This window comes from Cajanus cajan, chromosome 3 (assembly GCF_000230855.2).
Source record: "Cajanus cajan strain Asha chromosome 3, NIPB_CcT2T_4, whole genome shotgun sequence".
NCBI lineage: Eukaryota > Viridiplantae > Streptophyta > Magnoliopsida > Fabales > Fabaceae > Cajanus > Cajanus cajan.
The window spans coordinates 77,532,788-77,544,492 of NC_138519.1; the positions used below are offsets into that span (position 1 = coordinate 77,532,788).

General features: G+C 33.3%; 2 protein-coding genes across 3 annotated transcripts; one reads left to right on the forward strand and one right to left on the reverse strand.

Annotated features, from left to right (window-relative positions):
- Window positions 1-556: 556 nt before the first annotated feature.
- On the reverse strand, window positions 557-4,367 carry LOC109804079 (retrovirus-related Pol polyprotein from transposon TNT 1-94). Its single transcript, XM_020365849.3, has 2 exons — window positions 2,764-4,367; window positions 557-2,443 (listed from the first exon to the last, which is right to left on the reverse strand). Exons 1-2 carry the CDS (start codon window positions 2,890-2,892, stop codon window positions 569-571), a joined length of 2,004 nt encoding a protein of 667 aa, XP_020221438.2. The 5' UTR covers window positions 2,893-4,367; the 3' UTR covers window positions 557-568.
- Window positions 4,368-8,994: 4,627 nt separating this feature from the next.
- Window positions 8,995-11,694, forward strand: LOC109814397 (proline transporter 2). 2 transcript variants are annotated; one of them, XM_020378914.3, is made up of 7 exons: window positions 8,995-9,313; window positions 9,796-10,020; window positions 10,113-10,207; window positions 10,341-10,368; window positions 10,687-10,811; window positions 10,900-11,115; window positions 11,214-11,694. In XM_020378914.3, exons 1-7 carry the CDS (start codon window positions 9,229-9,231, stop codon window positions 11,589-11,591), a joined length of 1,152 nt encoding a protein of 383 aa, XP_020234503.1. In that variant the 5' UTR covers window positions 8,995-9,228; the 3' UTR covers window positions 11,592-11,694. The 2 variants fall into 2 exon arrangements, with proteins under 2 accessions (XP_020234503.1, XP_020234424.1); XM_020378835.3 differs by having other exon boundaries at window positions 9,000-9,313; window positions 10,341-10,530.
- The last annotated feature ends 11 nt before the right edge of the window (window positions 11,695-11,705 follow it).

An 11,705-nucleotide genomic window follows, 5' to 3' on the forward strand; every position in this document is an offset into this window, starting at 1 on the left:
CTTTGAGATGAATGTGTGTTGGACTTTGCATGAATTGACTTAGCTTATGAACAGCATATGTAATATCAGGTCTGGAAATAGTTAGGTATAAAATCCTTCCAACAAGCCTTCTGTATAAAGAAGGATCAGGCAATAAGTCACCAATTTCAGCATTAAGATTGTTGTTTGGATCCATGGGAAGACTAGTGGGCTTGGAGGCTAAAAATCCAGTATCACGAAGTAATTGAAGAACATATTTTCGCTGACATAAATTGATCCCTTTACTACTTCTAGCAATCTCTAATCCGAGGAAATATTTGAGATCTCCGAGAACCTTGAGCTTGAAAATTTTCTGCAAAGTGGTTTGAACTTGATGGATTCTAGTAGCATTTGGTCCAGCAACAATGATGTCATCTACATAAACAAGCAAGGTAACAAGATTAGTATCATTACCACAAGTAAACAAGGAGTAATCATTCCTGGATTGAGTGAACCCGTGGGCTTTAAGAGTGGAAGAAAACTTATTGAACCATTGCATGCTTGCCTGTCGCAAGCCATATAAAGACTTGTTCAGTTTACAAACAAGGTTTTAATCCTTTGAAGGATGTCCTGGTGGTAAGGACATGTAAAGATCCTCATAGAGGTCTCCATTTAAGAATGCATTACTGATATCAAGCTGTTGGAGATGCCATCCCTTAACAGCAGCAACAGCAAGAAGAGTTCTCACTGTGGTTAACTTTGCCACAGGAGAGAAAGTATCTGTAAAATCAATTCCAGGTTGTTGAGTATATCCTTTTGCATCTAATCTGGCCTTGAGCCTATCTACTGTTCCATCAGGTAAGTATTTAACTCTATAAACCCATTTACACCCTATGCATCTTTTTCCTTTAGGTAACTTTGCAAGGGTCCATGTGTCATTTGCCTCAAGAGCTTGAAGTTCTTCACTCATAGCTTGCCTCCATTCCAGGTAATTTACAGCCTGATGATAAAAGATAGGTTCATAAGTATTGGATACTTGGCCAATGAAGTGTTTAAACTCTGCGGATAAATTGTTATAGGTGATGTAATCGTGTATAGGATAAAGGATTGCATTACTACAATCATAAGCATCCAAGTATCCTGGTTTATGAGTTTGTCTGCTGGATTTTCGTGTTCCAGGCAAGTAAGGAACATGTGAACTTTGTGGGTCAAAGTGTTGTGGTGAAACTTCTGACGATGTTGTGGAAGAGGGATATAAATTTTCTTGTGTTTCAGAAGTATGAATAGTGTCAGAATTTGTAGTAGATTGGGCTGGTGGTGAGGGATTATTATGAAGATCAGAAATACCAGCAGTGGTGGATTGTAAAACATCAGAGGGAGAAATAGGCAAGGGTATAACAACATCATGAAACAAATCAGGTGGTTGATGATTAATGATAGAATGAAATGGAAAAGTGGATTCATGAAACATAACATCTCTGGAAAGGAAGATCTTTTTAGTTTGTAGATCATAGAGTTTATAACCCTTTACACCAAGAGGATAGCCAATAAAAACACAAGTTGTACTTCGAGGTGAGAATTTGACTCGTTGTGAAGACAGAGTGGCTGCAAAACATAAACAACCAAAACTCTTTAGTAAACTAAAATCAGGTTCCTTGCCATATAAAAGATAATAAGGAGAATTGTTATTAGTATTTGGTGAAGGCATCTTGTTTATTAAGAAAGCAGCTATAGTAACACAATCACCCCAAAAGATAAGAGGAATTTTAGATTGATAATAAAGAGCTCTAGCAACACTCAAAAGATGTTGATGCTTTCTTTCAACAACGGCATTCTGTTGAGGCCTTTCAACACAAGAGAATTGGTGAATCGTGCCTTTATCCTTGAGAAAATCAACTAAAGCTAGCTCTTTAGCATTATCACTCCTTAATTGTTTAATAGTAACTCCAAATTGAGTATGAATCAGATTAAAAAAAGATTTTATAGCAGAAGTAGCTTCAGCTTTAGTCCGTAGTAAATGAATCCATGTAAATCTGGAATGATCATCTACCAAAGTCAAAAAATATCTCATAGAGTTATAGGTGGAAAGCCTATATGGGCCCCAAACATCACAATGAACCAAGTCAAAAGGGGTACTGCAAAAGTTATTATGGCTGACAAAAGGTAGTTTTCGAAATTTAGAAATAGGACAAATATGACAAGAAGATGAAGAATAAGATGTCGGCATGGAAAAAGGAATTTTATTACTAAGAATCTTTAATACAGTATCATTTACATGTCCAAACCTACTATGCCATATGGCAGCATCTTTAGTACATGTAGAATTCACAGATGCAGAATTACTATTGACATTTAGACTATTATCAGAAAAACAAACACTATTATTATTGACACTAGCAAGAGATGCTGGATTGACAAGCTGGTTCAAGAGATATACGCCTTGAACAGCTTCACCCGTGCCAATCATCTTGTTGTGGAGAATGTCCTGCAAAATAAACTTGTTAGAGATAAATAACAATGAGAGGGAATTGTGTTTAAGAAGACAATTGATGGAAAGCAGATTATACTGAAATTGTGGCACATAAATAACATCTTTGAGAACAATGTCTTGATCAAGATATACAGTGCCAATGCCACAAACAGGTATATGACTTTGATTAGGCAAAGTCACATGGCGATTTTTGATAATTTTATAAGTTTTAAAAAGAGATAAAGAGCAAGCTACATGAGTAGAAGCTCCTGAGTCCAAAATCCATTTAGTACTAGGAATTGAATTAAAAGAAGGTCTAATTGAAAGGAGCAAACCATTGACAATTGGATTGGATTCAATACAATTGCTTGAAGGCTGGTTCTGTAATAAAGAGAGAATTTGGTGATATTGATCAGTAGTAAACTGGAATGCCTTAGCTGATTTGTCTGAAACCTGATTGACATTAGTATTTGAATTTCCTTGCTTCAAATGAGTAGGATAGCCATGGAGTTTGAAACATTTGTCCTTGATGTGACCAAGCTTCCCACAGTGCTCACATTTCGGTCTTTCTTTAGTGGGATTATTAGTTCTTGATTTTGCATCATTTCCAGATTTGTAAGCAAAAGCAGTTGGTGTGTCATTGGAATTTGTAGGAATTCCAAGTTCTTGCTGCTTTTCTTCCTGTAAAACCAATGAAAAACCCTTTTCTATTGGTGGGATGGGATCCATCAGCAAAATTTGTCCACGAATATGAGAGTATCCCTCATTTAAACCCATCAAAAACAGCATTGCATACTCAGATTGATGATGATCAATCCAAGGTTTGATGCCACCACAAGTGCATGCGTGTGAAGGTTGATATTCTGCCAATTCTTCCCATAAGGCTTTGATCTTGGTAAAATAATGAGTGATATTAAGTGAACCTTGCTTTAGAGTCACCAAATCTCTTCGTAATTGAAACACACGAGGCCCATTGTGTTGCTGAAATCGAATTCGAAGATCGTTCCAGATGGCAGTGGCTGAAGAAGAATATATGACACTTGCCTGAAGATCTTTCGAGATGAAATTTAACAGCCAAGAAGCAACAATATTATTGTTTCTTTGCCAAGAATGATACGATTTGTCTGTCGGCAACGGTTTAGGGATTGTGCCATCAACGAAACCAATTTTATTCTTTTCGCCAAGCGCCATCAAGATTGCTCTACTCCAAGAATTATAGTTGTCGCCATTCAGGGGTTGGGAAACAATAAAAGCTCCTGGATTGTCCGATGGATGAAGAAAGTAAGGATTTGCATAATCATCAGTAGGTAGGGATGAAGAATTGTTTGTAGAAGCCATCACGAATGGAAGTGGAGGAGGAAAGGAACATGAAAAGAATCGTAGTCGGAAGCGAAAGCAAAAGGGGAAGGAAAAGCCCTATTCTCCTGATACCATATTAACAATATAGAAGCAAAATTGATGAAAGGAGAAGAGATAATACTTTGTTATATTTCAATGAATTAAAATACATCTCATATATATAGATATGAGAAATAAGAGGCTATAGAAAAACAGAAAAGAATGTACAGCTCAACAAAATGAAGACTTAGTATAATCTAATCGTACCAAATAATTTATAATAATTAATGTATATAGTTCAAGCAATTGAATTAAACCATTTTAAAATTAAATTTAAGTAAAATCTTGAAAGCATTAGTTTTTTGTAATTAAATTAGTCTCTTAAATATTTAAAACAATTAATAAGCATGAATTTGTGTGTTATTAATTTAATTTTCCATAAAATTTAAATGTGAAGATATTTTATTTATTTTTAACGCTTTTTTACAAAACTGATGGTATCCAATATTTTTTTTTTTTGAAGGGATGGTATCCAATATTAATCGGTAAGATATCCTCCCCTAAAAACACGTGATTTTTTTTCCTTAAAAAAATGTTTTCATAGAAGGACAAATATACACTAAATTTACTCACATACTGACGTTCCATATATCCATGACTTATATTTTTTTTCTTCTAAAATTAGCCAATTTCTTAATCTGTAAATTAAAAAAAAAAGGAATTTTAAATTAATGTTCTCAATATCATTTTTATTTTATTTTTAATTCATAAGAGTCAAATTTAGTATCCTCAGTATCTTCGATATCAGAAAGTTTACAACAAATCATATTCTATTCAATTAAAATTCATATACACTACTCAATTAAAATTGAGTTGCATCCGCTTGAACATTAACCTTTAATTTGAACTTTTAAAATATTTCTTTGTCATTAAATTTGCCTCTTAAGTATATAAAATAGATACTAATCATGACTTTTTTTTATTATTAATTTGCTCTTCTATAAAAATTAAATGCGAAGATGTTTTAGTTTTTTTTTATAACTATTATAGATTTTTTTTAAAAGGAAATACGATAATATTTTAAAATTTTCAAGAACTATATCTATAATAATCTGTCATGATCCTTACACTTAATGAATTACAACTAGTAATAAAAAATAACTAATAACTTAAAGTTATATGTCTACGAGTATCGGAATATATACTATATATCATTCATATGAAAGTAAAACAATTGTATAACCATAAATGATATAAATACAATAATTCAATAAAAGTAAAATATATAACTTAAGTTGTCAGTCAAATAATTTATATTATCAATTAGCTACTCCAAAGTAGCTCAAAATATCAGCATTACTAATCTCAATGTGGCCTCCAAAGCAACTCCCACATAAGTTTTACCCCTCTTTACTCTTATACCAAGTATGATAATCGTAGTTCATTAACATGAAAACATGCAAGGGTAAGCTAAAGTTTAAAGAGACAATATACATACAACACAAAGTATCCATAACATTAAAATATCATCACATCTTCCCTGCATCTTTAACACTATCAACATACAACATTACAACACAACTAACATATATCAGCATGAACAACTCAATCTACTACAACACAATATCAACTTGAACATCATTACATCAACAACTCATATTATTCATCACAACAACACAATATATACAACATAATAATTACATTCATCGTCACACATTTTAACTAGGATATCTCGTATAATACAGAGTGAACAATTTAAGTGGTTTGACCCTATTGAACCAACAACATAGGGTGATCTTTTTGGCTTGTTGGATTAACAATAAATTGGATATCAATCCACAACACAACAACTTGGTTTCTCGAATGTCGGAGTCTAGTACCATTATCAGGATAGGACAACTAGGCATGAGTCTATCATGACATTAGCTAGCTTAACCAAGCCTCCTATTGGATTAGCCTATCGACTACCCTTCAAATACTACACCTTTTTGATATTCAATAAGGAACTAAGTTTTGAACTTCGTACTTTACTCAATTGATCACTTTATACACACATGCCTCAACCTTACTCACGCACAGTACCAACTATGGTCCTAGAGGAAACTCAATTATCCTCTTCAAGGTCAACTTCTCAAGAAGTTTTTCAACAAATTGGACCTTTGGAGCTCCACAACATAATATCCACACAATGAGATATATAACTTTTAAATAATTTCTCCTTTAGTTTTAGATTGATCAATACAACTCAACAACAACATGCCTAAATGCTTAAAGCATTCTCAGTATTCATCATCTCAACAACACAACAACATCTTGCATATGACATATTCAACACTACTACACAACCCCACGACCTGCAACTCAACTCAATTTTCAACTAGCAACTTATGACATAATCATCAACATACAACATATCAACTTTCAACATATAGATTTCATTATCATACAACATCATCCATACAACGTATTCATCATCACTTAGTCGTAAAACAACTCAAACAACCAGTATTCTTCATACAACTCATTCACCATGTAAGCAACCAACTCAATTAGAAAAGAAAACTATTTTACTAAGTTCCCATGTTAAACGTGAAATCTCATGCTTAACCTTAGCCTTCCAAAGGCACAACCAAGTCCCCATGCTAAGCATGAAACTCAGGCTTTGCCTTAGCCTTCTAGAGGCACACCCAAGTTCTCATGCTAAGCGTGAAACTCATACTTAGCCTCACAAACCCAAAAACTCCTGCATAGTTGAAGAACAAACCAACATCTATGAACACCACCCATTCTCCAAAATCCTCTCAACTTATGCAAGAATACATGCATGCAACCTCATAATGTTTCAATTATAACATTGAACTCAGAAATTGAAGAAAAAAAGACATGCAACAACAACACACCAACAGATTGTCAAATTCTTAATCTTTCATCAAGAACACCAAAAACCCCAACTCCCATTTGTAATCCACTCCGATCTGATCAACACAATCATGAATCTCCAAGGAATTCATACAACATATAACTCATACATCACTACACAACTCAACTACTTAGTCGAAATAAAAAATTTAGTTTTTCTTACCTTGAAACTAAAGAGAATCGAGAAAGAGAAGAGAAATTATGAATGAACCACGAAATGATTTTTGGACCACCCTTACACTCTTGATTTTCATCTTTTCCAACTTGAATCAACACCAATACAACACATATGAGCTAAAAGGAAGAATTGGAGAAAATTTTGAGGGAAATAAGCTTACAAACCAGAGTCCTTCTCTCTAGAATTCCTCTCTCTAAGTTTCTAAAAATTTAAACTTATGAAACTCATTTATGAAGAAAGACCTTAAATGTCTTTCTCCCACATGTTTAAGTTGACCTCTACTCAGATATACTCCTAAACAACCAAAAAAATTCATAAAAAAATCTCATAATTCTAGAGTTCCTTAGTACCTGTTTCGGTATGCCTAAAAGTCTCACATCGCTTAGAAGTCGAGGCTAAGGGTAATTTATAAATATCCTCCCTCCTTAACCTACTGAGATGCCTTTTAAAGGACAAAATTGTGATGGCCCATCGAGTGCCAAAGCGAACAATATCTCGGATGTAGTGACCCTAACGATGACAACGAACTTGCGATAGGAACAATACCCAACAATAACTCAATACAATACATAATAAATATAACAACTACAACATTTTACGACTTACTGTGTCATAAAATCAACAATAAAAATTATTAAAAGAATATATAACACAATTATAATTTTCATCAAATTAATGAGTCAAAATCTATAAAATAATTTTATTTCTGCATTTAATTTTAATGCATCACAAATCACAACCCTAACTTATTAAAATCTAAAATATAAAGTTTCTTGCATTTATTTTTTTACAATTAGAAATTTAAACACAAATTGAAATTTAAGTAAAGACCATAAATGAGTGAAACGATCCAACACGAAGATCAGACGAAAGCATAGGGTCGGTAGAGTCAAGTGGTGGATCCCACAAGACTGGACACGGACACACTAAACAATTGTGGACCCAACTCGACTCACGCGTTCTATTTGTGTCAACTCGGCACGTCGACACAGCACCGAATAAAAATATCTTTTTATCATCTTTTTATATATTATTATAATAAAATGTTAAAACACTCAAGTCAAAGATATATAAATTATATATGGATCAACTACTTTCCTATAGGTTTGGATCGAAGCTGTCAAAATGTTTTCAACTTCATATGTTTTTGACGGGCCTAATTCACCCATTTAATATTAACGGGTTATGTTTAATCAACATGACCCGTTAATTATATTAAGAGCTATTTATAATAACCCGTTAATTGTATTAAGACTTATTTATAATTCACCTAAATAAATTAAATTCACTTGCCCTCTAACACATATAATTTAATCAACATAACCCGTTAATTGTATTAAGAATTATTTATGATAACCCATTAATTGTATGAAGAGTTATTTATGATTATATTATATACTTGTTTTATTGTTATTGATTATTTTACTTGTGATTGTATATTAAATTTATTTTAATATTATTAATAACTTCATTTTATTATTATTGATACATTTATTAAGTATATATCCCCAATTTAGTATTTGAATTATTTGACTCCTTATTAGTTTTGTACTATTTTCTTTCTCATTTATAACATCCAATTTGCAATAACTGTTTACTCTTTGGTAGTAACATATAATCCATACTATTTTATGTATTAATTATTTTTAATTAAAATATATTCTTTTAATTTAGTGGAATATATTAATTATAAATTATTTAAAAAATGTAGTTAAGAAAAAGAAGAATATTAATTAAGAAAAAAAATATAAAGATAATTTAAAAAATTATAAAAATAAGATAAATTTATTATTATGAAATTATATTAACTTTTATTAAATTTTTTTTTACATATATTGGCTATTTTTCTTAATTAGATAAAATAGGTATTTGGGTTGGATTGATTTAAAAAAAATGGCGATTAATGTGAAACTGTAATTATTAGGATTGGTTCCGAGAACTGTTACTATGAATCAAACAGACAAAAATGATGCAGAGTTGAACAAAATTTTTCAGCTTTAGATCTTCTGACCTCAAAGTCAAAATAACAGCAATGTATTTATTATATAATAATTATTTTATTTTGAGATAAGACCGAAACTATACGGCAGAGTGTGATGTGATGATTTTGAATAAGCTTGGTGGGGGAAACATAAGAAATTGGTTCTTAATATTTACCCTTTCTCATTTTGGGTCTAAAAAAGGACAAAAGGATGTGTGATTGGCTGGTTCTTGTTAGTTATTAATGTATAAAAGGAGGGTGGTGGTGTTTATTTCTGCAATCACGTTCACGTCGGCTAAGGCTTGTTTGGAAGGAGCAGCATCGTAACCTGACGCTGCTCTAAAGCAAAGAAAATAAAAACAAGAAAAACAAAAGCTTCCGATAATGGGGATTGGAGACATGGAACTTGAATCAAACAAGGACCATGACGACGTTGGCGCCCCAGATACCGCTCATCAGATTAGCAGCGGTTTGTTATCTTATTGCTTTTCACTTTTCTCATACATTAATTTTTCCTAAATTCCTATGTTTATGGAACCAGGTTCAGAAGCTCAATCTAGCTACAACTAGACAAACACAATCATTTTTTTTGGTATAGACTAGGAGGAAGAGGAAAGAGATTAAACTAACACATGTTTTTTTTAACCAAAAACAGGGCACGGGGAAATCGTTGAATTTTCAAACTACCCTTTTATTTTTCCCCATGAGTCAACGTTTCGACTTGTGTGTTACATTTACGTCTGAATTTTGATTTTCCTCAACCGCCTCTTACCTACCTACATACAGTTTGTCTTATTTTCTCGTTTTTCTCTTGAATGTGATAGAATTGTGCTTATGCTACAATAGCACAGTTATATTTTTTTTTTATTGAATAGCACAGTTGTATTATGAAACATACGATTTGCAATAGAATATCATTTTTTTAATTTTTTGTTTTTTTTGTGTGTACAGATTCATGGTTGCAAGTGGCTTTTGTCCTCACGACCGGAATCAACAGTGCCTATGTGCTTGGATATTCCGGGACCGTCATGGTTCCCTTGGGTTGGATTGGGGGTGTGGTTGGTCTAGTGGTTGCTACCATGATATCACTTTATGCAAATGCTCTAATTGCTTATCTCCATGAATATGGAGGGCAAAGGCATATTAGGTATAGAGATCTTGCTGGATTTATATACGGTAAGCGGAAAAGTGGAAAACAAATGGCTAAATTCATCTCTTTTCTCTGCCACGTTATTTCCCTTGTGTTCATTTCATTCTCATTATTGCAGGGAAAAAAGTCTACTCTCTCACATGGGCTCTGCAGTATATCAATCTTTTCATGATAAATACTGGCTTCATCATCTTGGCCGGTTCAGCCTTGAAAGTAAGAGAGATTTAGCGGAAAAATATATATTTTCTACCATTAACATTAGATTCTTCTCCTTATTGGCTTGTTCAAATAAATGTCTGTTCAACTTTTTTCTTTCTAAACCAATTTTCTGTTCATTGTGATGCAGGCTGCGTATGTTCTATTTAGGGATGATGGTATGTTGAAACTTCCATATTGTATCATCATAGCTGGAATTATGTGTGCAATTTTTGCCATATCCATTCCTCATCTCTCAGCTCTTGGAATTTGGCTAGCAATTTCGACAGTCTTCAGCCTAGTATATATTATTGTTGCATTTGCACTATCGGTTAAAGACGGTAATAACTCGTCCTATGGAGAAAATATAACATGGTCTAGGATTACTTCGTGTTCATAGTCACGAGTCTCTCGATTAATATAACCCGATTTTATTAACTTTGTCTTATAAATTGAAATTTTCAATTATGTGTAACTAACCAAGAGAACGTTATCAGGATTACAACTACCACCTCGAGATTACAACATTCCAGGAGAGGGTATGGGCAAAGTATTTACAACAATTGGGGCATCTGCGAACCTCGTGTTTGCATATAATACTGGCATGCTTCCTGAGATACAGGTAAGACAGAAGCTTGTAAATCTTCACATATTATGTTTTTGGTTGACGCTCGATTCTCTTTGGTTTGAATTGGTTGTATAACTTGTAGGCAACGATTAGGCAGCCAGTTGTGAAGAACATGATGAAGGCCCTGTACTTTCAGTTTACTGTTGGAGTTCTACCAATGTACCTTGTTACCTTTACAGGATACTGGGCTTATGGATCTTCCACAGAAGTGTATTTGTTGAATAGTGTGCATGGTCCAGTATGGGTGAAGGCCTTGGCCAATATCTCAGCTTTTCTTCAATCGGTCATTTCATTGCATGTACAAATTTTTAAACTAGAATTCTTGCTACTCTTGAATGTATTAGTTGACTTGTTTCCCTAGCTTAATACTGATAAATCATTTTCTGATTCTACTAGATTTTCGCAAGTCCAATGTACGAGTATTTGGATACTAGATTTGGGGTCAAAGGAAGCGCATTGAATGTTAAAAACTTGTCATCTAGAATCGGGCTAAGAGGTGGCTACCTGACCATCAACACATTTGTGGCGGCTTTCCTGCCATTCCTTGGAGATTTCATGAGCCTCACGGGAGCGATTAGCACATTTCCCCTAACATTTATTCTTGCAAACCATATGTACCTTGTGGCAAAGAAAGAGAAACTATCAGGCTCACAAAAGTGTTGGCACTGGCTCAACATTTGTTTCTTTTCCCTTCTGTCTCTTGCAGCAACAATTTCAGCCATACGACTCATTGCAGTGGACTCCAAAGAATACCATCTTTTTGCTGATTTATGACAAAATTCGTTGTATTTTTTCAGCAATTGTAGTGCCAGAGATTTTAGTGTTTCAGATGCCATCATTTTTATAATAAAAAATTAGCTATGATTTCCTTGCACAAGATTCCGAATA

What these genes read in the sequence shown, in the direction of transcription:
- LOC109804079 (XM_020365849.3), bottom strand. Translation starts at nt 2,892, where the DNA reads ATGTCAATCAGGTTTCAGACAAATCAGCTAAGGCATTCCAGTTTACTA. An exon ending in ATCCAATCCAATTGTCAATG is followed by an intron (nt 2,444 to 2,763) that starts GTTTGCTCCTTT and finishes TTTATTTTGCAG; the next exon opens with GACATTCTCCACAACAAGAT.
- LOC109814397 (XM_020378835.3), top strand. Translation starts at nt 9,229, where the DNA reads ATGGGGATTGGAGACATGGAACTTGAATCAAACAAGGACCATGACGAC. An exon ending in TCTTGCTGGATTTATATACG is followed by an intron (nt 10,021 to 10,112) that starts GTAAGCGGAAAA and finishes TCATTATTGCAG; the next exon opens with GGAAAAAAGTCTACTCTCTC. An exon ending in TGCACTATCGGTTAAAGACG is followed by an intron (nt 10,531 to 10,686) that starts GTAATAACTCGT and finishes GAACGTTATCAG; the next exon opens with GATTACAACTACCACCTCGA.